The 23,718-nt window shown below is 43.6% G+C and overlaps 1 protein-coding gene across 1 annotated transcript in view; it reads left to right on the top strand.

The window, feature by feature from the left end:
* Positions 1-22,844, top strand: part of TMEM131L (transmembrane 131 like) — a 146,676-nt gene extending 123,832 nt beyond the window's left edge. The window contains exons 26-35 of the mRNA XM_007671809.3: positions 8,950-9,107; positions 10,460-10,584; positions 12,009-12,172; positions 13,070-13,255; positions 17,432-17,510; positions 18,106-18,191; positions 19,740-19,860; positions 20,133-20,221; positions 21,174-21,316; positions 22,441-22,844. Coding sequence (XP_007669999.2) covers positions 8,950-9,107; positions 10,460-10,584; positions 12,009-12,172; positions 13,070-13,255; positions 17,432-17,510; positions 18,106-18,191; positions 19,740-19,860; positions 20,133-20,221; positions 21,174-21,316; positions 22,441-22,710 — 1,421 coding nt within the window. The 3' untranslated portion in view covers positions 22,711-22,844. The remainder of the gene's footprint in view (positions 1-8,949; positions 9,108-10,459; positions 10,585-12,008; positions 12,173-13,069; positions 13,256-17,431; positions 17,511-18,105; positions 18,192-19,739; positions 19,861-20,132; positions 20,222-21,173; positions 21,317-22,440) is intronic.
* Positions 22,845-23,718: the final 874 nt, after the last annotated feature.

Genomic DNA, 23,718 nt, shown 5'->3' with positions numbered 1-23,718 from the left:
AGCCTACAGCAACATTGGTATTATTTTGCTTTCTTTTTTGTTCGGGCCAGTTTGCTGTTTGACGGGCAGTCTAAGTAATGTACTCCTTATATCTCACTTGGCCAGTTTGAGTCTCTCCAAGTCTCCCCATCCCTTTCACTCCCATGCCCTTGAGTCATCTTCCAGAGATTGTGTTAATTTCTTTTCTGAACTCACTGGCTTTCACCCAGTTCTCATTTTTAAACTGTTCCTCACCTTTTCAGCTTCTAGCAGTCTGCTTCCATTTTGGTTTAGGTGAAGCCCATTTCACTTATCTACACCGTCACCTCAATCATGCCTTGAGATTCTGGAGCTCTGACTGCCCCCACAGTGGTACTGGCAGCATTTCAGAGAGTATTAATGTGGAGTCTGGACATGACCACTGCATCAGCCTCCTCGCTAACCTCCCTGCATCCTGCCTCTCCCCTTTCCAGTCCCTACTTCACTCTGCAGCCCAGATCATGCTTTTGAAAAACCATTCTGTCCGTATCTCCCCACTTCTTGCCAACCTCCAATGGTTGCCAGCGTGGCTCGGTGGAAAGAGCCAGGGCTTGGGAGTAAGAGGTCTTGGGTTCGAATTCCGCCTCTGCCACTTGTCAGCTGTGTGACTGTGGGCAAGTCACTTAACTTCTCTGAGCCTCAGTTACCTCATCTGGAAAATGGAGATCAAGACTGTGAGCCTCATGTGGGACAACCTGATTACCCTGTATCTCCCCCAGCACTTAGAACAGTGCTCAGCACATAGTAAGCGCTTAATAAATACCAACATTATTATTATTATTATCATCTCCACATCAAGCAGAAACACCTAACCATTGGATTTAAAGAACTCAGCACTCTCCCTCCTATGTAAACTCACTGATCTACTACAACCTAACCCGCACACTCCTCTCCTCAAACACCAGCTTACTTTCTGTACCTTGATCTCATTTATCTTGCTACCCACCCCTTTGCCCGTGTTCTCCCTCAGACCTGGAATTCTCTCCCCTTTCATTTCTGACAGTCCATCACCACTCTCCGCACCTTCAAAACCCTCCTAAAATCACATACATTTCACCACTTCTTCCTTAAGACCTCATTTTCCCTAGCCCCCTCCCCCCCGCCATTGTCAGCTGTGCACTTGGCTGTGTACCCCTTAAGCCCTTTGATTCTCATCCCAGTCGCACTATTCTGTTATTCTATTCCTCCTGTCCCTAACCTATTTAAATTAATCAATCATATTTACTGAGCACTTGCTGCTTGCAGGGCACTGAACTAAGTGATTGGGAAAACATAACACAACAGTCAGTAGACAGTGAGCTTACTTGTGGTCAGGGATCGCATTTCCCAATTTGGTTGTGTTGTGCTTATCCAAATGCGTGGTACAGTGCTCTGCACCCAGTAAGCAGTCAATGAATACCATTGATGGATTGAGTCTTGGGCTCAGCTTCATGCCTAAGAGTACAAATTGATTCTCTGTGATGCTCTTCCTTTCCTGTGCCTTTACTTCCATCGTGTACTGTGGCCAGTGGCTCCTCCCTGAAGCAACGCGACCTAGTGGAAAGAGCACAGGCTTGGGAGTCAGAGGTCCTGGGTTCTAATGCCATTTGTCAGCTGTGTGACTTTGGGCAAGTCACTTAACTTCTCTGTGCCTCCATTACCTCATCTGTAAAATTGGGATTAAGACTATGAGCCCCATGTGGGACCTGGTTACCTTGTATCTACCCCAGCTTCTAGAACAGTGCTTGGCACCTAGTAAGCACTTAACAAATACCATTCTCCCTGACCCTCTGTAACAACATATTTACCGTACAAGCATCAGGCTATCTCTGCACCCGGCAGGCAAGTTACAGTGGGGTTCTCTTGTATATCTCAAAAGCCAGTCATCAGTGTGGACCTGCTCTGTTTGTTGCTCCTCAAACTATATCCAAAATTATGTTAGATTGTTCATACTGGTTGCCATGGCCCATGTGCCCATTTGCTCAGAAGCACCAGAACATTTTGGAGATGGTGACCTTTAAGTAGGTGTCCCTCCATTAAGTCTGAAAAATCTGGTACCGTTAGGTCATGGGAGAAAGAAAACCTAAAAAAGTCCTTGTTCCAAAATGTATCTGTGCCTATTCATCATCTGAATACATTTGCTGACAAGTTAACTAGTAAACAGTTTAATTTATTGGAGTTGGAGGAGTCGATGTGAAGAATCTCCTCTTAGGTGCACTTTTTTTGCTGGAATGTTTAAAATATAGTAATTTGTTTTTTGCCAGATCATATCAGAAAGCTTACTTTGTAGTCCAAGCTTAGTTCTGCCTTTGACAGCATCTACTATCTGATGTTCGATGCTAATAGCCCAGTGAGGATTGCCTTGTAGCGTATGGAGGGAGTTGTGAAGTAATTTAAGGTGCAAGTGGAATCACTTTGATAATTTTAGCTCTCGTAGCTGTGGATAGTGTTCAGGAATTTTGAAGTGGTCCAGGAGGCTGCATTTCATGAGAGGACAATTTGTTATGAATCTTCTCTCATAAAGTCCTCTTGTTTTTGATTATTTTTTGGCTGAGTCAGGAATGTGTTAAGTGATGTAGGAGTGGCTGTGGAGGGAAGCATTTTGGGAGTTGATGAAAGAGGCTTGGATCCCTGCTACATTCAGACCTAGCATAATGAAGCAGAAATGTGTGGTGCTTGATATTTTCTGTTGCAGTGAGGGTGTTAGCACCAGAGTCTTTTACTGGTTCAACAAGCGATCTTGTTCTTCTCTCTGCACCCAGGTATTCATTAAGACAGTGTTCTTTTCTTATGAGGCCTATCTATTCCTTGGAAAGCGTGTCAGTTCCTCCATAATGCTTTTTCCAGACAGTGGCATGCAAAACTGAATCTGGCACACTTTAACAGATGCAAACCTCCCCCCTGACACACATGCACACATACAAGGAGAGTATCCAGAATATGGGACCACAGAGGCCTGGCCCTGGCCCCTGCTCAGGCCTTGAGAGCATTCCTGGCTCCGTATTCCTCCCCTACACCTCCTTCCAGGTCAGAGAAACAATATTTCAGACCCCTTCCTCCCCTTTCACCATCACCTTCCAAACCCCCCTCCCTGAGAAACACACTGCAGAATCTGTAGACCATCCTCTATGTGATTCAACCCCATATGTTATACTTTTGAACCGACATAGAGTTTTGAACTCATGTTCGGCATAAAGAATGGCCCCAGCATTTTTAAAAGCTAGGCATAAATGAAGGTGGAGGAAACCTGGTTCATCCCCTTCTACACTGTAAGCTCACTGTGTCTGCTAATTCTGTTGTACTCTCCCAAATGTTTAGTACAGTGCTCTACACATAATAAGCACTCAATACCATTGATTGATTGATTGATCCATCTTTTTGTCAATGTTGAGAAGTTCCCAACCACCCACTGTAATGTTTTCCACTGCTGCATCTAATTTTGCAGTGAGTGGTTATTCATCTGGAAAATTGTTCCTCCATCCCTTAACTCTTCTGCCTGGGAGTATTTCTCATTATTCGATTTGAATTCTCTGTCTACTTTCAATGCTTATTCCATTTTGGCTCCAGTAGAATGATAATTGTGGTATTTATTAAGCCCTTACACTGTGCTAGATGCTGGAACAGACATAGTACAGTTAGTTCAGACCCAGTCTCTGTACCACACGGGACTCACAGTGTGAGGGGATGGGAGAACAGGTATCCTCATTTTAGAGATCAGGAAACTGAGGCACAGAGCAGTTAAGTGGGTTCCCGCAATTCACAGAGCAGAGAGCGGCAGAGCTGAGATCATGTGAACTTTCAACTAGACAATGCTGGTTCCCTCTACTCTTCTTCCCAGTGGACATAAAGTGTCCTTTGGACAGACAAATACTTAGATAACTGCCTCCTGATCCACAGTTAAGGGTGGAATTGGTAAGAAAGGACGGGGTGAGCAGATTTGGGTGGTGATTTCAAGTGACCCAGAGGCACTGATCTCTTAAACCCTCCATCTGACCAAGGTAGCAATTTAAAGGGCCGCAGTCCTTGACTTCCCTTAGGCCACACGTGGCCAACTCCTCTATCTGGGGGCTTAAAGTCGGTCATTAAAAAGTTGGGCTTGGCTCAGGCAGTCTTTTAGGTGTCGATACTCCTCCCCGCATATGCTGGTTGCCAGGCACTGTGTTCACCCAGACATACATCTTAGGGCAAGGATGGGAGTGGAGTGTGGGTGGTGCAGTTTTACCCTTCCACATTCAGGGAACCCTCGGCCCTGCATTTCCATCCTGCTCGCCAGGGCCGCCAGAATCATGTTTGGAACGCCACACTAGAGAGCGGCCAGAAACCGGTCGCTGCAAAGGGCAGGTGTCCCCGGAGTTTCCAAGCAGGGCAGCTCGGTGATGGGGCCTGCTGAGCAACTGAGGCGGGCAGCTTCCTGGCCACACCCAACCACCACTACAGACGATTCCAGGGACCAGATGCCAGCCTCCATCAATCGATTGATCGATTAACCTCCCTTCCAGAGCCTCGTGCTCTGGAAAAATGGAGAGGGGCAGTAAGATCCAGGCAATGCGTGCATACCTCTGGCCCGACCCTACTGGTGAGAGGTGGGGAGTTATGGAAACCCTGGAAAACAGGGAGCTAGAGGGAGATGAAGAAAGAGATGGTAGAGGAGTTGCAAGGATGAGGGAGGAGAGGAAAAGGGAAAAGAGACAGAAGGAAGTGAAGACGCACTGAAATGCGCAAGGCCTTGGCCCAAAGGGAAGAGACAGTGATGAGAGTCAAAAGGCAGGTGAAAAAACTCAAGGTGGGACAGTGTACAGCAGATTGGGAAAGGCAGAAAGGGACACCAAGTGGCAGAGAAAACAAAATGAGAGGGAAATGAGGAACAATGAGTACAGAGGGGATGAAACAGTCCAATGGAAAGAGCTGAGGCCTGGGCAGTAGGGTGACCATGTGAGAAATAGAGGAAGAAAAAGACCAGGCTTAAAAGAGCTGGAAAGGTATAGTCTCTAACTGGCCCCTAGAATAGGAATTAGTATTTAGATTCTTGGCATCTTCAAATATATGTGCGCCATTAAACACATCAAGAATAAAGGGGAAAAAACTACCTGACAAGTGGGAAAAAAAGCCCCTCTGCTTCCCCAAATCTCAGGGTGTTGTAATGGTTTTTGTTGTTGATGTTGCCGAGAACCACAGAACTCTTTCTAAATTCAGTCATTGTGTCCTGACCTTCAAGCCTCTGTGCCCCTTCGCTGCAGGCCTTCTGCCCTCAAATGAATTAGATCGCAAAATCCCCTGCTCAAGAGAAGTCTGTGGGCTGATTCTTGAAAGTGCTCCATCGCTCTGAACCACTGTCATACTGCCAGGGAGATACATACAACCAAGTTTAAATCCATGGATTAAATTTTGTAATAGCTTATTAATATTTCTGGCGGGGTAGAGACCTTAATAATTATGGTAGTTATGGTTTTTAAACGCTTACTACGTGTCAAGTACTATTCTAATCCCTGGGATGAAATACAAGTTAATGAGGGAGAACTTGAATCCCCATTATATAGATGAGGAGAAGTTAAGTGACTTGCCCAAGTTCACACAGCAGGCACGTGGCAAAGCCAGGATTAGAATCCATGTCCTCTAACACCCAGTTCTGTGTTCTTTCGGCTCGGCCATGCTGCTCCTCAACGACCTTTTCTTTGGACAGACTGAACCTCATTTGTTTTATATGATCTCAAATGGGTTTTTTCTGTACTTGCTATTTTTAAGTTTTGGTATAAATGATAATACTAGCTAGGAATTAACCCTGAGTGTTCCAACAAGGTAATGTGTGAGTACCCTTACTCTGCCAGAATTAACATTGCCTCCTAAAATGAGGTAAACAGCTTTCAATTTATTCCCATAAAACAAACTTCAAGGAATCACCAATATTTCAGAGGATTTTTAAAACTATAATCATTGGAATTGAACACCAAAGAGGCAACCCAAGAATTTTCTATAAACCATTCCTTTTCGTTTCCATTGTGTTCAATTCCCTGGCACCACAGGGGCATTACTGATTTTCCAAGGATCTGTGGTTTACATTTTATTGTAAAAGTGGTTTAGTGTTGTATATTAAATCTGGATCCCTCCACTAGGAAACTTTGATGACTAATACTTTTAGAGCTGCATTCTTGGCATGAAGAAGTCTTCAGGAAACAGTTTTCTCTATGGATTATATCGGTAGGGAGGTGGTGACTCATTTTTGTGAGGCGAGCACCCACACTTACTTTCAGGCCTCTGACCTCCAGGATCTGACAGGATTCTTACTCATTGTTTCCTTTTGTGTTGCTTACAGAACCTCTCCTACCTTGAGGGTTTATTTTGCTTTTTGTATCTTATTTTTCTTCTCCTAGACTTTTATTGAAATGCATTGAATGCTGACATACAGAGTGAAAGGGATACATATTTCTGTAATGACATTCTCCTGAAGGGGGACTGCCTTTTTATATATTGCTAGCTAGACAATGCCATATAATCGAAGATTCTAAAGGTCACCTTGTTCTAACCCTTCCGGTAGGTTGGGCTATCCCTCTATTCTCTCAAGTGCTTAATGCAGTGCTCTGCACAGTAAGTGCCCAATAAATATCATTAATTGATTCTCCCGGAAAGGGAGAGGTCACATCTTCCATGATGGGGGTCAATGGAGGTCAGCTCGAGTTAGAAAGGTCAGGCTGAGTGGGCTCTAAGGACCCAAAGGCTAAACTTAGTTTTTCTGTTGCTCCAGTTTGCCAGAGCTCTCTCTGCACATCAGAATAATAGATGTTCTGAGTATGCAGAATACCAAAATAGGTGTTCTCACTCTGTAGCGTTAAAAAGGATGCGAGATTTTGCCTGTCAGGTATTTGAAGTACGAGTTTGGGAAATCAAAATCTGCCATTAGTGAATATAAGACCTTTTCCCCTCAAAGTCTAGGGTGTGCTTTCCATTTGAGATGTAACTTTGCCTGTTATGTTTGATGAGCTCTCATTATAAGTTGCTCCTATTGCCAAGCTAATGGTGGGCGTGCCTCTTGACAAGAAGAGAAAAAAATCAAGATGACTTCTTTCTCAAGAAAACGCTGTAAGTGCACTAAGGAGGTGAAGGTGATATAGAAACTCAGGGTAGTTCTATTAAGGACTCTGTTCACTTACACGCAAGGTAGATAATTGGGAAACCATTGGAATTGGAACCCCATCCTTCCTGACTCTGTCAGTGTTCAAAATGGAAGCACTATATCAGACTCAGGCCATTCCCTACATTAGAAGAACTGTGACATGCTTTTAAAACTATTTGCTTTAACTTAAGATGTTGGGTTTTTTGTTTTCAAGAGGAATTGGAACTGACATTTATTGAGAATCTATTACATGCCAATCAGTGGGGTAGATACAGGGTAGTCAGATCAGATACAGTTCTGTGTCTCCCCCAAAGCCCACAGTTTGAGGTAGGCAGAGTGGAGTCGTTTCCATTTTACAAATGAGGAACCTGAGGTACAGCATGGAAAGGGACTTGCCTACGGTCACGTCATCAGTTTTTGGCAGAAGTGGGATTCAAAGCCAGGTCTCCTCACTTCCAGTGCCATGTTCTTTCCAAATAGTCCACACTGCCACTCTTTTTATTTTGGTCCGCATTTTTCGATGTGGAAATGAAATCAATCTTGGCTAGCACGATAGCATCTGGATGCAATGTGTGTGTGTGAGCACTGTCCGAGTGTGATGTGATGTGGAGGTGATCCTAAAATGAGAGAAGGAACAACAAGCCTCCTCAACTGCACCTCCTCCCATTTAGCTCTCCATCTTTGTGTCTCCTTATCTGCCCACATGTGCTTCTTAACTGTGATCCAGCTAATCTGTCACTGTCTTATCCATGTCTCTGCTAGCACTATCCCCCCTGACCGAAATATTTTGTCCACTTTTCCAAATTCCATTCTTCCCCTTCTGCTGAATGGCCCCCTACACCTTACAGCTCTCCTCTATCAGCCATACATGACTATTTCACTGATTCCAGCTTCCCCCAGCCTTGGGTTTACTTCCGTAAATTACGTGTCAGTTCTTCTGCTTTGCACTTGCATATTATTTCTGTTCTGTTCCTTGGCCTCCTGAAGTTTTGATCTCACACATTGCCTGCTTATAATAATGATGACGATGATGATGATGATATTTGTTAAGCGCTTACTATGTGCCAAGAACTGTTCTAAACACTGGGGTAAATACAAGATAATTAGGTTGTGCCACATGGGGCTCACAGTCTTTATCCCCATTTTACAGATGAGGTTACTGAGGCACAGAGAAGTTAAGTGAATTGCCCAAAGTCACACAGCTGATAAGTGATGGAGCCAGGATTAGAACCCATGACCTCTAACTCTCAAGCCCGGGCTGTTTCCACTAAGCCCCACTAAGCCACGCTGCCTCTCTAATGTTAATCTCTTTCCAGTGTGCTTGCATTTCTTTTCCTGGCTTACATAATACTAATGATAATGACATTTATTAAGCACTTACTGTGTTCAAAGCACTGTGCTAAGTGCTGGGGTGGCGGAAGAGGGACTGTGTCCTCCCTGATTATCTTGTGTCTACCCCAGCGCCTTAGTGCAGTGTTTGCCACATAATGCTTCACAAATGCCATAGTTCTTATCTGATACAGTGCTGTGAAGCCATTCGCAAGCCCTGTCCCACATAAGCATCACAATCCTTCTCATTCCAGTTTTATAAAAGAGAAAACTCTGTTTCCCACTATTCCTGGAGAGGCAAGGGAAGATAAAACAAGGATCAGTAGAATTCCAGCTCCTTGAGGACAGGATGTGGTTCTTGTTTTATTCTTTATAATTCTCCTGTGTGGCTAGTGCAGTGCTTTGTCAGTTGAATAAAGAAATGAGTGAATGAATTGCTGGGAAAATGAATAGAAAAATCTAAAGTTGCATTGTTTTTGTTGTTGTTGTTGTTGTTTCTCCTGACTACATTCTAGGGAGTAACCCACAAGTGCCTAACAAGAATGAAGTAGAAAATTGTGAAGCTCTGAAAAAGCAGGTGGTCATCAGCACCAAACCTTCCTCAGAAAAGAAGGTTCACAAGGCACCCAAAGAAGAGCCGTGTTGTGGGAAAGCAGAATTACCTTCACTTGAGGTCTGTATTCAGTAAATCTTTAGTAGACATCAGAAACTTTAGTTCCAATAATTTTTTTTTATTCATTCAAGTAGGGCTGCAATTCTCATTTGACAAATTTTTTTTGTTATGGTTTTGTTTGTTTTTGTTAAGTGCTTACTATATGCCAGGCACTTTACTAACCGCTGAGGTAGATACAAGCTAGTCAAATTGGGCATAATCCATGTCCCACATGGGGCTTGCATTCGTATTCCCCATTTTACAGATGAGGGAACTGAGGCCCAGACAAGTTAAGTGACCCTGCCCGTGGTCACAGAGCAGACAAGTGGCAGAGTTGGGATTAGCACCCAGGTCCTGTGACTCATAGCTCTGTGTTCTACTCACGAAGCCACATTAAATTCTCTTTTGTTGGGGAAAGGGGAAACATAGTGAAAGGGGCTGGATATTGCTTAAGGGGTGCAGTCATGACAGGTTAGTTCCTCCCTGCTCTCATTTCCACCTGCCTTATTTTTTTAAAAACCAAAGGTAATTATTCTGAAAATTGTAAAATGGGCCATGCCTAAATTTTGAGAATAGGAAGAGCATGAAGACAATCATGCAGGTAACTTACATAGACTCATGTACAAGCCTAGCAGAGAGATTACTTTTTGATTAATCCCACATGTTGGGGAAAACTGACATTATTGTGTATGCAGCTTGACAGACACAGTGGCATTCAGTCCAGAAAGCCTAGTGAAAATACATAATATGGAAGAACAGTGCATTTCAGTGCCATCTATCAAATATGGAGCAGATTCTCAGTTGTTTTTGACAAAGCTGAAAACAGTTCTAAGCTATAACTTTTATATCATTTCATATTTTTTTCTCTTGATGTGATGGTGAAGATGACTTTCCTTTAGAGTAAACAAAAAAAGAGAAAAAAATGTAACTGCCTTGTCCTGGCTAACATTCTAAATATTTCTTCAGTAGTAATTCATATGGACTGCACTAATGAAAACAGCAGGTGAAGGCAGGAAAGATTTATTGCTGCTGAATTTAACAACAACATGACCATAAGTCTGGCAGATGGTTCCAGTTTTAAAACCATTAAAATTTTTATAGACAATTTTTTTCTTCCCGTGTTCATCAGGAGTAGAGAAAGTGGATAATAAGGAAGAGAAATGCAAATACACTGGTGTTAGAAAAACTTATATTTCACTTTTCCCCCAAGGTTCGAGGACCTGACTTTTGGAGGGTTAGAGTAACAATAGCCTTGGGAAAATATGGAAGTTTTCTTTCTCCACTGTGTTTTGACTTTAAATCATTAAAGAACCAACCCAGTTGAATTCAGTATTGACATAACCATTTCATTAACTCATATTTTTGCCTTTCAGCAAGAAGATCCTTATAGGAAGAAAAGGCCTCAGGAAAAAAGAGAAGGAAATTTACCAAATGTAAATTGGAATAGAAATAGGACAACTAGAAAAAATAAGAAAAAAGGCATTGCTGTATCTGCAAGGTGTGTTTGTAACTCATTATGCCTTTCAAAACTTAGTCTTTCACTTGATTTCATTTTGGCCTGTCTTGAATATTAAACACATTTTTGAAATTTTGAGGGTCAGGATATTGGAATGTACTCACTCTTAGGTCTTGGTATAAATCAGTTATAAACAGATATACTGCACTCAATAGCAGGGTTTGTCAGGAATTATTTTAAGGCTAGTTAATTTGGTGTTAAAGCCATGGGTTTCAAATTCTTACATAGTTAACCTCAATTTGAAAATATTTCTACCATCAGCAAATTTGGGAGAAAAGAATAGTTTTACATACTCTGTCAATGTCCAACAACAAAACATGATTTCAGTAAATATTTTATTCGCTTATTGTTGTGAAGAAAAGTTTTATAGGGGAAAAACTTTATATGTAAAAGCAAATTTCTAACCTATTGTAAAATCTTAAACAAGAGTTTAAGCAATAGTTTAGGTATTTCCCTGATTTTAGAATGTAAACGGTTTCCTTTTCAATACTGGAAACTACTTTTGTGAAAAGCTATAATCACATGTGTGCTGCATTCTCAAAAAAATTAAAAAGCTAGCCTTGAGGGTGCTTTAAAAATATGTCATTTTCTAATGTGAACATAAAAGGCAAGACATTTTTCCCAAGATGCTAAAATGGAGTTTTCCCAATTAGACATGATTTAAGATTAAAAGTGAAAGTCTGACATTCTTCAGACATGCAAACTCGTAGGTTAAAGTAGCATATAATTGATGGAGAAAATAGTTGGAAAATTTGTTATTTTCAAGTTCATTTTCTTAATGATGACAGAGAATGGTTTTTTTAAAAATTAATTAAATTTAAAATAGATGGAAAGTGCCCTTTGGTATTATATCCCGTGTGTTTGTTTTCTTTATCAAAGCATCTTCCCCACCCTTGGTACCTAAGAGCAAAAACATAGCCTGCAATTGTCTTTGCCCTTTTTTAACATGTTCTCTGCCTCAAATTCCCACCTTAGCAAAGCTGTTCCCTCAAATAACTTTTGATAATTTGGTTTGCTGAAATTGTAGATGTAATTAGTTGCTCCTGATACCATCTCTTCAGAATAGTTAATTGAACTCAGTGACAACTTCCTACCTTTCAAGAGTGAAAGGCAGGTTTATCTGTTACAAACTATCTCTTCGTTCCCACTTTTCTTTTCTCTTCTTATTCTAAAACCAGTGGGGCCTACTGCCTCCTCTCTGCCCTCCTTTGCCTTCGTTTTATTAGGAATTAAAAGTCAAAGAGATATCTGAGATGTACTATGTGCCAACACCTTCAAGCCCTGTCTTGTTTGCAGCCCCCAAGGGAAAGAGGCCATAGCACTGCCAACCCCACATCTAGTTTAGTGAAGCATGGTTGAGAGAGAATGCACTTTGAGAAAAACATAAATATGATTTTGTATCTTAGAGTTCCTGAGCAGAGTGAGCCAAAGCATATGTGCAGTGACTTTGAGAGGCCCGACCTGAGATCTAACATTGGTCTGAGAAATTGGTGTGGACAAGGCAGTACTGTGGAGATCTGTAAACCAGAACCCCAAACTGCGAGCTTATCTGCTTCACAGGGAGAAACAGGTATGTAAATGTGCTGCAGTGTTATACTTTCGCATTTGGACAACTCGGTAAATTTTCAAATTCATTTTCATTTCTTTCTCCCTCACCAAAGGGATGCTGTGTCAGAGAAACAGTCCCACAGGGTGAGCAGGGCTGGATAAAGAGCCAGTAAAAAACCATCAGTAGGGTTTAGAGAGCACCTGCTGTTTGTAGAGCACTGTATGAAGTGTTGGGAGAGTACAGGAGATACGATCCCTCTCCATAAGGAGTCTACGATCCAGTCGGGGGAGATAGACTCATGGTTTACCCCGAAAAGCTGGTGGTAGGAGTGGTGATATTTTATTAAGCATTTACTATGTGCAAAGCACTGTACTAAGTGCTGGGAAAGAATACAAAGGTGGATATTAGTTGATGGAAGTAGGTGGTATGCATTAAAATGAATAGCAAAAAACTAATATAAGGAGATTCCAGTCCTTCCATGGCATATGCTGGCCTAAGACACTGAAAATCAATGTCTCTCTCTTTGTCTCGCTCTGTCTCTCCCCCTTTCCCACCCCTTCTTCCCTCTCTCTCCCCCTCCCCACCACCTTTTCTTTCTTTTTTTCCACCCTCCCCTTGGCCTGTGTCTCTTTCATTCCTCTTCACTCACCCACTCCTCTTTCCTACCCCCTGAATACTAAGAGATATCAGCCCAGGCTGGGTTTGGAGTCGTATGCAGGGTGTCTCCAGAAACTTAGTCACCTGTCCATCTGTGTGGTGTTCCCATGTGATACATTTCATGAGATTAATCCAGCCTCAGACTGGATATAAGGGTCCATTTGAAGCTTACATGCGAAGATTGGTTCTTTGTCACAGGGTTCACTTGGAAAGGCCTGAGGAAATTCTGAAACTGTCCATGTGGTCTTCTGATTCCTCCAGAAAACTTTTACCAGAGGCCCAAGAAGAAGTGCGTGGAAAAGTTTTGTTCAGACTCCAGTTCAGATTGCGGCAGTTCCTCCGGCAGCGTACGTGCCAGCCGGGGAAGCTGGGGCAGCTGGAGCAGCACCAGCAGTTCCGACGGAGACAAGAAGCCCGCGGTGCCTCCTCGGCATTTCTTCCCATCCCGTGAGTTGAGAATGGCCCAGAAACTGGCGCCGCCTATGTGAAAACTCAGAGAGGGCAGGGCTTCCCCCAGATAGGCAGCTCCACTCTCCCTTCCCCCTCAGACCTGGGGGGAGTCTATTCACCATGGTGGTGTGTTCTTACCAGGTCACATTTTATAACCTTTGAAAGCTTCACTCTTATGTAGGATGGCCCCCCAGTGGGCCCCCAGTTCATTAGGCCACGAGAACACAGGTATAAAAATGCACTCGGAAACCTCTATGGAACAATGCTAAGAAAGGAAGGTTAAGCTTATTTCGTCTAGTCTGGTGCTGAGTTTTTTTGTTCCCTGGGCCTGGCGACACTGTCCAGTGGACCTGGCGTTATATAAAGAGAGGTATAATAAATGCCAAACGCAGCCTCCTATCCCCCCAGCATGTTTGTCCTCTGCCTCATGCTGAGCAGAGCACCCCAGGGGTCTCTCTGTTCATTTTTGTTAACCTTGTCAAGTGAGCAGTACTTTCCCTTGTCCCCTTAAAAACGCCCTGTGGCTGGCTGCAGTCATCAATTTAGGTTGGGATATTGCTTTCCACTTCATGACCTATATTAGCCCAGTGTTCAGGCTGCATCTGCGTCTCAAGCCTTGGGCTGGCTGGTATAAGATTGAACAAGCTGGCTTATCAAAGAAACAAGGACACCAGAAATTGGGAAAATAAATCTTATGAGAGTTGAAGGAGCTTGCAGTTTAGGAGCTCAGTGGGGCACCCTAGGAAAGTGCAGTGGGGAGCCTTTCCCTCCACCCTTCTCCAGGAGCTAGACCTGGGCTTGTTCCCAGTTTCAGCGGAGCATCTCTGCCCATAGCGCAACTCGGGAATGTGCCTGGGTGGGAGCTGTCCCATAGGGCAAAGAAACCAGGGCTTTTCATGTTGCAGAATCGCTGGGCGTGTCCCTTGTCCCCATCCCACCCTCCAGTGGCTCACTGGGGTTTCTGTTCTAGCTGAGGGAAACTGAATCTTTCTTGCACTGGGTATAAAAGGAAGGTCTCCATTCACCCCCTTGTGTTCTTATTGATGAACAGCTCTAGTCTGCTACCTTTTACATGGAAGGAAAAGTTGGGGAGGGTATTAGTATTTATAAATCACCTATTTTCTGCAAAGCACTGTACTGAGTATTGGGAATGAATACAAGGGTGAGAAGTGGACTTGGTCCTTGGCCCTCAAGGATGTTGGGATTGAAGAATAAAGGGGAAGAGGGAATTGGTGACAGGTACATAAAGAAAAATGGAAAAAAAAAAGAAACAGTAAAACCACACAAAAGGCAAGGGCAAGAATAAATACAAAAAATAACAATAACAGTAGTAAAGTTGATATTTGTTTAACTCTTACTATATACCAAACACTGTACTAAGCACTGGGGTAGATGAGAGATAATCAGATTGGGCACAATCCCTGTCCCTCATTGTCAAAGTAGGAGGGAGAATAGGTTTTGAATCTCCGCTTTAAAGGTGAGGAAACCGGGGCACCGAGAAGAGAAATGACTTGCCCAAGGTTGTACAGCAGGGAGCTGGTAGAGCCAGGATTGGAACTGTGCTCGTCTGACTACCAGGCCAGTGCTCTTTCCACTATGCCCATTGCTGCTTCCCTAGGAAAACAGTAAGGGACCATGGGTGGAAGAGCCAAGTTTTGATCTCCTCCCAACTCCTCCTGGCTCAGCCGTCCATCAGCCCCGTCCACAGCCTCACAGTAACTGCCACAGCTCTGGCCTTGCAGTCTGCTGTACTTTGTGGCGGTCATATCTGCTTCTGCCCACCGCCTTCTCCACCACCCACCGCTGCATTGTTGGAGGCCCCAGGATGGCACAGTGAGGTGGGCCCCACAGGTTACCGGCAAAGCAGCATGGCAATCTAAGTGGGGTGGGAGGCTGATGGCAAGCGCTGTAACTGTATCTGTACTTCCCAATGGCCTGATCTAAGGCCAAGGGAAAGGGAGGCAGAATCCAGCTCGCTGACTCAGAAGAAGTAGTTACATGATTGAAGTCACCCATGCTTTTTCTAGGCTGATTGCTTGTCTAGTGTAATATATGCCCATCTTTGCCTCCCTGGAAATACTTTTTCTGGGAGTGCCTAATGGTTTCAGTCTTTAAAGTGAGAAGAAATACAGATGAATGAAAAATTATTTAACCAATTTTTTTCTCTCTACTGAATGGGAGATAAGAACATGTGCACATAAGCTGCACCTATTGTCAGACTGTTTAAAAACCTGAAGAATTACATCTAAATTCTCACGTGTCTTTACTCTGATTTGAGTTTAGGCCCAGCTGACTCAAAGCATGAGCACAGCAAATCCAGGACCATAAAGATCCAGGCTAGCCTCCCCACTACTTCTCCCACCTTCTGCATGTCTAGAAAGAGGAATAAACACAGCCACTTAAGCAATGAAATTTTTTAAAAATCCAAAACACAGTCCTAAACACAGACTTATCCAGTAGCTTGTCTGCTCATAGTCTAGATTCTCTTTCAGAAGCAGGTGTCAGAGCTCTAGGAATGGGAGGGAGCAAGGGGTTTCCCAGGTGGGAGGGCAGGAGAGAGGGAGGTAGGCCCAGCACAGCACAATCCCTCAGTGACTGCACTCCCCCTCGACCTCCAGAACAGGGCGTGATGAAGGAAAAGGCCTTTTTTCCCAGCTACCACAGATTCCCGGGGTCTGGCGAAAGCCACGGCTTCTAGGAACCAGCCAGCCGATCAGTAGTATTGGTTTAGCATGTATTGTGTGCAGAGCACTATACAAAGCACTTGGGAAAGTACAAGAGAGGTGCTTCCTGTCCAGTGTTGAACTCCCAGGTTACTTTGAAAGACAGGCTTTCGGTTGGCAAGATTGATTTTATAAGTATGGAAACCTGAGGAAACCTAACAAGCAAAATTTCATCCCTGAGAGATGGACTTAGCACTGTATGCATCTCTCGTCCCTGTTAAAAACGAAGAAGACAGATCTCATGTTGCTTCCACTCCCTCCTTTCCCCCAACAAACATTGGATTGGTGAACAGCTAGTCGTGGATTAAACAAAGAAAAGGACTTGAATGGCGAAGCAGGGCTTCCTTCTACAGTTTGAAGAACTTCAGGTTTTTAATTCCTCTCAGCGTATTGTAGGTGTGAAAGTAGTATGTTAATGGAGTCAGAGACAGGTTTTTTTTAATGGTATTTAAGCAGTTACTCTGTGCCAGGCACTGTGCAGCACTCAGCTAGATAGCTAGATACAGCAGCATGGCCTAGTAGGCATAACATGGGCGTGGGAGTCAGATGGACTTGGGTTCTAATCCCTGCTCCACCACTTGTCTGCTGTGTGGCCCTAGGCAAGTCTCTTAACTTCTCTGTGCTTCTGTTTCCTTAACCGTAAAATGGGGATTAAGACTGTGAGCCTTATGAGGGATAGGGACTGTGTCCAACCCGATTTGTTTGTATCCACCTCAGTACTCAATACAGTGCCTGGCACAAGGTAAGCAATATATATATATGTATATATAATAAGATAATTGGGTTGGACACAGTCTCTGTCCCATGAAGGACTCGCAGTCTTAATCCCCATTTTAGAGATGAAGTGACACAGGCACAGAGTAGTGAATAATAATAATAATAATAATGTCGGTATTTGTTAAGCACTTACCATGTGCAGAGCACTGTTCTAAGTGCTGGATAGATACAGGGTAATCGGGTTGTCCCACGTGAGGCTCACAGTTAATCCCCATTTTACAGATGAGGTAACTGAGGCACAGGGAAGTTAAGTGACTTGCCCATAGTCACACAGCTGACAAGTGGCAGAGCCGGGATTCGAACCCATGACCTCTGACTCCCAACCCCAGGCTCTTTTCCACTGAGCCACGCTGCTTCTCAAGTGAAGTGACTTGCTCAGGGTCACATAGCAGACAAGCGGCAGAGCTCAGATTGAAACCCAGGTCTTCTGACTCCCAGGCTTGTGCTCTTTCCAATAGGCTGTGCTGCGTATATCAGGGAGAGAGCCAGTTAAAAAGGCCTGCTATATATCTATCAACAAAATAATTATGCAAGACCATTCAAGAGAGAAATCAAAAGAACCTGTTAATCATTTGAAGTTATTATGAACCAGTAATATCATATCTATTAATGCAGAGCTTGTACATTTTGGTCATAACTGTTTAACCTAAGGGATGGCTTTTATTTTTTTTAGGTGAAACCATTTCACAGAATGATTTCCCAACTGAAACTCCTATCACTCTGAATCTGTCACACAACATATGCAACCCCAGGTAATTTGTTACTTCTTTCGCCAAATGGACGCATGGAACAAGATTCCAGGGATTTTTCCTTAGTTTCTTACTCCTTTTCCTCCTCTCTTTCATTGTCCTCATTTCTTCCCTCCTCCTCCTCTGTAATCATGGATCTGTAATAGCATTTAGCATTAGTGCTGCTTATGATTTAACATAGCAACGTCTTCTGCCGGTGAAATGAGGGCACTTTATAGGTTTACAGGTTGTGAGTCCTTTCTATTTAACCTTAATTCATAGGTGTAAATTCTTCCCAAAAAAACTTCTGTTGCTTATTTTTGACAAAATCTTCCTAATATAGGGTTTCTCTTCTGCCATCTCCCCTCCACCCCGAAAGATACAGACCCAAAAGAAGCTTCTGAACAACCATAAGGGAAAATCTCAGCCCTGTTCGAAAGCTCTGCTCTAGAGTGCCTAGCAAGAGGAACTTTTTCCACCTCATGAATATCTCACAGAGGGAAACAGTCGTCTAAAGCCTCCTAGATTTATTTTGAGAAGAATCTCATTGGCATTTTTACATGCCTCAGTGAAAGCCAAAAACCTCTTTGTGACAATTGCTTCTCATTTCTTAAAACAGTAGAGACATGAATACTGTTCCCCAGTACCCAGAAACCTTGTGTCCTGGCTTCCCAGATATGAGTGCAGAACCTGACAAAAATAAAGGTGAGTTGCTTTATCTCCCCAAAGTTTTGTAATGATGATTTTCAAAGCACAATATATTCTTTTGGGTGAGTTGCTGTACACTGAGGGTTGGCTTTTTTTATATTCATCACTAATCCAATTTCCTGTTGAAATACTTAATTTAAAAATATTTCTCCCCTATTGTTGCATATGGGGTGATCTGTTGCCCAAGGCAGTTTAAATGATTTTTCCAAAACAATTTCAGCCTTTGTAATTCATTTTGCTTTGTTCTCTCCTACCTTTGTGCTAAATTGCATTGTGATAATTGGATAAAATTGCCTTGATTAATGATAATTGTCGGATTAACTACCATAGGTTGAAATTGAAAATTAGCATTTGGTGAACAGTGTCTTTCATGGCAGAGAGAAGAAAGTCATCTTTTTTTCCACCATACCTTACACGCATCTCAAATCCACCTTCGGAACTAATTCAGGAGAATCAGATCAGCTCTCCTTTTGCTTGATGGAGTCAAGTAGTATTCACTCTCAGTGGGCTCTGACCTGGAACAGTTCAGCCCCTTGCTCAGAATTGTATCCTGTAACTGAGCTTTAAAACCACACACTGCTTTGCTTATTTACTAGTCTGGAAGGGGATTTTTTTAAACACTTGCTATTCACCCCACAGCCTACAGTTTATTTTAGTTGTCTGTCTACTCCTCTAGAATTTATGCTTCTTCGAGACAGGGAGCATGTCTACCAACTCTTTTGTATCAAACTCTCCTAAATTGAGCACTTAGTAAATGCTCAGTAAATACTATCAAGAAGCAGCTTAGTCTAGTAGAAAGATCAAGGGTCTGGGAGTCAGAGGACCTGGGGTCCAATCCCAGCTCTATCACTTGTCTACTGCGTGACCCTAGGCAAGTCACTTAACTTCTCTATGCCTCAGTTACTTCAACTGTAAAATATGCGAGCCCCATATGGGATATGGACTGTGTCCAACCTGATTAGCTTGTATCTACTCCAGTGTTTACGAAGTCCCTAACAAGCATAGCAAGTTTCTAACAAACCCAATCAAAAAATGATTGATTGGGATCCCATAGCAGCACTGAGGATGTGGGAAGCTCTCTTTTGTGCCTTGTTCCTATGGGGTTCACGAGCATGGTCTATCTTGAAATGTGCTGCCAGAAAGTCTGGAAAGAGCCGAGCCTGATCCTCGGGGTTCTTCTAACTCTCAACACATTCACAGGTGGTCTCTCGCAGACTAGGTAGGTGATGAGAAATCCATCTAGGATTTTTCCCACCTGCAAACCAATTTGGTTCAAACAGAAAAAGGTATTATTCTTTGTTGATAATGGAAGATTTTTGATGTGCTCATTGGATCATACTGCAAATATTTCTGCTCTGAGAGAGAGAGAGTGGTATCTTTTGTTATAAAGAACAGCGTAGCCTATATCAAACCAACTTCTTCATTTTACATACAGTCTTTGGTCGATAATCTGAGAAACAGACGCCACCTGGTTTCCTGGTTTGTAGTGCATTGTCTGTCGTATGTTGCCCAGGTAGATCTCTTGATCATGCTTTTTCTCTTCAGGTCTTTATCCAACAGGAGATTTGTGGCCTGCCCAACCAGTGTGTCTAACCAACGGCTTAAATTACAACCTGGAGAACAACATGCCGTGCATGATCCAGGAGCCCCCTCCTGTTCACAACAGGTAAATTCCCCTGTGTCCGCTTTTCGGTAACTTGGGTTTTGACCAGTCTGCCTCAACAGCGGTGCCATCAGTGTGGTTTGTCACTGAAGTGTTTCAGTGTCGGGAGGTGTGATGAGATGCCAGGAACTTATGAGGTGTAAGAGAAATGGTGGTCTATCTTCAAAGTTAATAAGTCTTCTGTTTCTTTTTATTTTTCCATGTTAATTGCTTTTGTCTTCACTTTCTGGCTGTCAATTTTCTGAAACCAGACCTCCTTTTGTGTGTTGTAACAGTTTCATTGATTGGAATGCGACTTGTGAAGGCCAGTTTCCCAACATGTATTGTCCGGTGGAAGTGAACGATTACACCGCCTTTCCAGAAGGTAAGGCTGCAGGACTAGCAGAGCTCAGCTCACCACTTAACACCAGTCCCATTTTCACTTTAAGTAAAGTGGCAAGTGTCATGGTGTCAAAGCACTTAGTACAGCGCTTTGAACATTGTTAAGCACTCCATTCCATTGATTGATTTATGGATTGATCTCAGAACACGCTTAGAAACCCAGCCCACTGGAAACTGGTTGCCTGGGGTAGTTTTGTAAGCATAAAGGAAGAAGAGAATTCCTGAAAAGCATCTGATGCCCCAGAGGAGCCTGACCTGAGGTAAAGCCAGGTCTTTCACTCTTAAAGTGGCAAAGAGTTACTGCATTTCCTCTCTCAAATCCTTTAATGTCTCTGCCTGCAATAGATGTCTCCTGAATTTCCTTCATTCATCCATATTTACCGAGCACTTACTGTATGCAGAGCACTGTGCTAAGTGCCAGAATCATAAGGATAGAAAAAAAAAACTGGGGTCTTGCTTCCCAGGTGTTCTGTTGTTTTATGTCTGTGTGTGTGTGTGTGTGTGTGTGCGCAAATGGCAAAGTGATTAATAAAAATGCTCTTTTATAATAAAAACTGCTCCCTGCAGCATTTTGACCCCCAAATTGGCTCTTGTGGGCAGCAGTCGGGTTGGGACCTTCCTGTCGAGCCACAGTGACCTTTGGGTCTCTCAGTACCATCTGTAGATTCATAGTTGATGGTTGGTCTGCCATTGGTCTGGATTGATAGGAGCAGAATCTCTGTGGCTGACCCCGATGGGTGGGGTGGAGGGGGGTGTTCTGATAAACAGGTCAGACCGTAACCATGACCACATGACCACATCCTTCCAGGCACAATCTCAACACCCCATTCAGAAGGAAGATCATTTGTATATCTGCTTTCAAATTAGTGTCACAATAAGCAATTGGAATCCACTTTTTGTTGAGAGGACAGAATCATATCCTTCCCTTCTTTTAGAAAATATGAATTACCACAACGGCTTCCCCTGCCCTGCAGAAGTCCAGAGTACTGCCTTCATTGACCACACTTGTCAGTCTACTTGGAGCACCCCACCCAACCTGCCTCCAGCCTGGGAACCTGCCAGTTATATCAACTCTACGGTTAGTGTCCGGGAGTCCTTCCCAGTGTCTTCTGGACCTCTTCCTGAAGAGCCCCGATCTCCTTTCCAGTTCTCTGCTTTGCCTTCTCACTGTGGGGCTCCTCACCTCATAACACCAGCCACTGAACTCTGGACAAAGGAGACAAGTATGGTTTAACTGGGTGCTTCCCCATCATCGGGGTGAAGTAACCTAACAAGTGGAAGTAAAGGAACCCAAGGGATCATGGCTAGAGTGGTTGAGTGGCACATTTTCTTGTCTGCTCCCCTGTCTACCTGCAGCTGCCCCAGATCAAGGTGCAGTCAGTTCATTTATTGACCGGGAATCAGTTGAAGGACTTGGCAACCACAGTGTTCCCTTTATTTGCCGAAGCAGAGTGGTCAGCTAGGCACCCGCCTGGCAGATTACTCCTGAGACACAGGCCAGGGGACCACTTCTCTTTGAACTTTCCTTCTTTGTTCCTTCTTCCATGTGCCAATCCCTGTGACCTTTCACACCTTCCTGGTTGGGAGGGCTGGAGAGAAGCTGTGTTAGCATCCACCCTTTTACACAGGGAGAAACTGAAATCCAGGAACCTACCCAGATAACTCATGATAGCCATAGTGTAATTGAAGTGAGTTTTGAACTATCAGACTTTCCAAGTATGCTGTGGATTGAAAATTGAATTGTAAGACTTTTCGGTCTCTCCCGGCAAAGCCAAAATAGGGAATCTCAGTCTTCTAAATCCAAATTCAGTCCCGCGTTGCTGTCCCGAGGGCCAATGCGTGCCGTCAAAGCTGGCAACCAGCTTCTGAGCTAGTGAAGCCATCTTGTGCCCTGGATATCTGGAAGAGCACACTTCCATCAGCATCTGGGAAAGGAAATGTGGATGATGATGGCGGATACCCGGGATGACTTTGAGGGTGGAGGAGAGGGGTGACTGATGTTTCAAGTGCTTGGGAAAATACATCACAACAATATAAACAGACACATTTGCCGCCCACAGTGAGCTTAGAGTCTAGGGAGGACATTACAGTTACCTGGAAGGGAATTAAGGATGATGCCATCTTCCCTTGGAGGAGCCTCAGCCAGATTGAGTCTCCATGGTGGACCTGTTTTTCTCTAATAGTTTCTGTCTTGCATTGCAGCCATATTTCTCGAGCACCAGAAGCTTGTCTCCCATGTCTGGACTTTTTGGTTCCATCTGGGCCCCCCAAAGCGACATGTATGAAAACTGCTGCCCCGCCGTCAGCGCCACTTCTCAACATTCTGCTCATGTGGAAAGTCAGGCCGTGATGTGTAAGCAGGAATTTAACCCATTCCGTGCCTATATGAACCTGGACATATGGACTACAGCAGCAAATAGGAATGCAAATTTCCCTCTTTCTAGGGACTCGGGTTACTGTGGCAACGTGTGAAAGATTTGATCTTAAACAATGTGAATAAAGATGCTTGCCTTTTGAGTACTACAGGAAACTGGTTGTTGAGATAGATTATGACGTTGGTGGATATTTTGGCACTTTTATATGGAAATAAATTTTTTTACTGAAGACCGGACGTTCTGTTCCATTTTTGAAGCCAGAAGGTGTCCCAATAACATACCATGACAGACTGGCTAGTGGCCAGTCTGTTTTGAAAGAGAATGTAGGAGCCTGCTGAGAAGGCAGGAACCAAGAAAGCAAGTTGACTTGAATCCAGCCTTGCAGATAGACTAAGCAGCAGCCCCTAGAGAGTAGCTACTCTGGGGTATCAGGACCCCCAAACCACTTGGCACTGCTGCATCGTTTTTTTGATTCATCTCCATTGGGCCGCCTCCTGACTGGCCGTCAACTGACTCTAATCCATTCCTACCTTCAAGTCCTGCTGTGGCGAGTTCCCTTGATCCAGTGTAGTTAAGATCGTGTAAGTGGGTGTAATTCCTATGAGGGTGAATGTAGAATAAGTTGAATAGAGGATCGAAGCCTTGGCCTCGTGGGGTACTTAGCGGATAAAAGGTGGAGAGGGAAAAGAGTCAGAAGGGAAACTGAGAAGGAGGTTGACAGGAAGCATGCGGAAAAGGAGGGAATTGAGTAGGTTTTTGTGGGTTTTTTTGGAAAAAAAAAAAAGCTAGAAGAGAGTTTCTTAGAGTTGAAAAGTGTCCAGAAAGGAAACAAGACAACAGATGGTCAATTTTCAGCTTACAATAAATCAACCAGTAGTATTTATCGAAGGCCTTGAATGTGTGAAGTGCTTGGGAGAGTACATTATAAGTGTTCTGTTGTATTCTCCCAAGTGCTTAATACAGCGCTATACACATGGTAAGCGCTCCAATAAATACTCTTGATTGATCTAGGCTGTTAGAGTTGTGCAGTCGGAAGATGGCGAGAGTTTGAACCTGGGCTTATCTGGATTCAAGGAAAAAGGCAAATCCGAGAAATACTGTGGAG

The sequence above is a fragment of the Ornithorhynchus anatinus genome, chromosome 12, assembly GCF_004115215.2.
Source record: "Ornithorhynchus anatinus isolate Pmale09 chromosome 12, mOrnAna1.pri.v4, whole genome shotgun sequence".
Classification (NCBI taxonomy): Eukaryota; Metazoa; Chordata; class Mammalia; order Monotremata; family Ornithorhynchidae; genus Ornithorhynchus; species Ornithorhynchus anatinus.
This window is presented reverse-complemented; position numbering and strand designations above follow the sequence as displayed.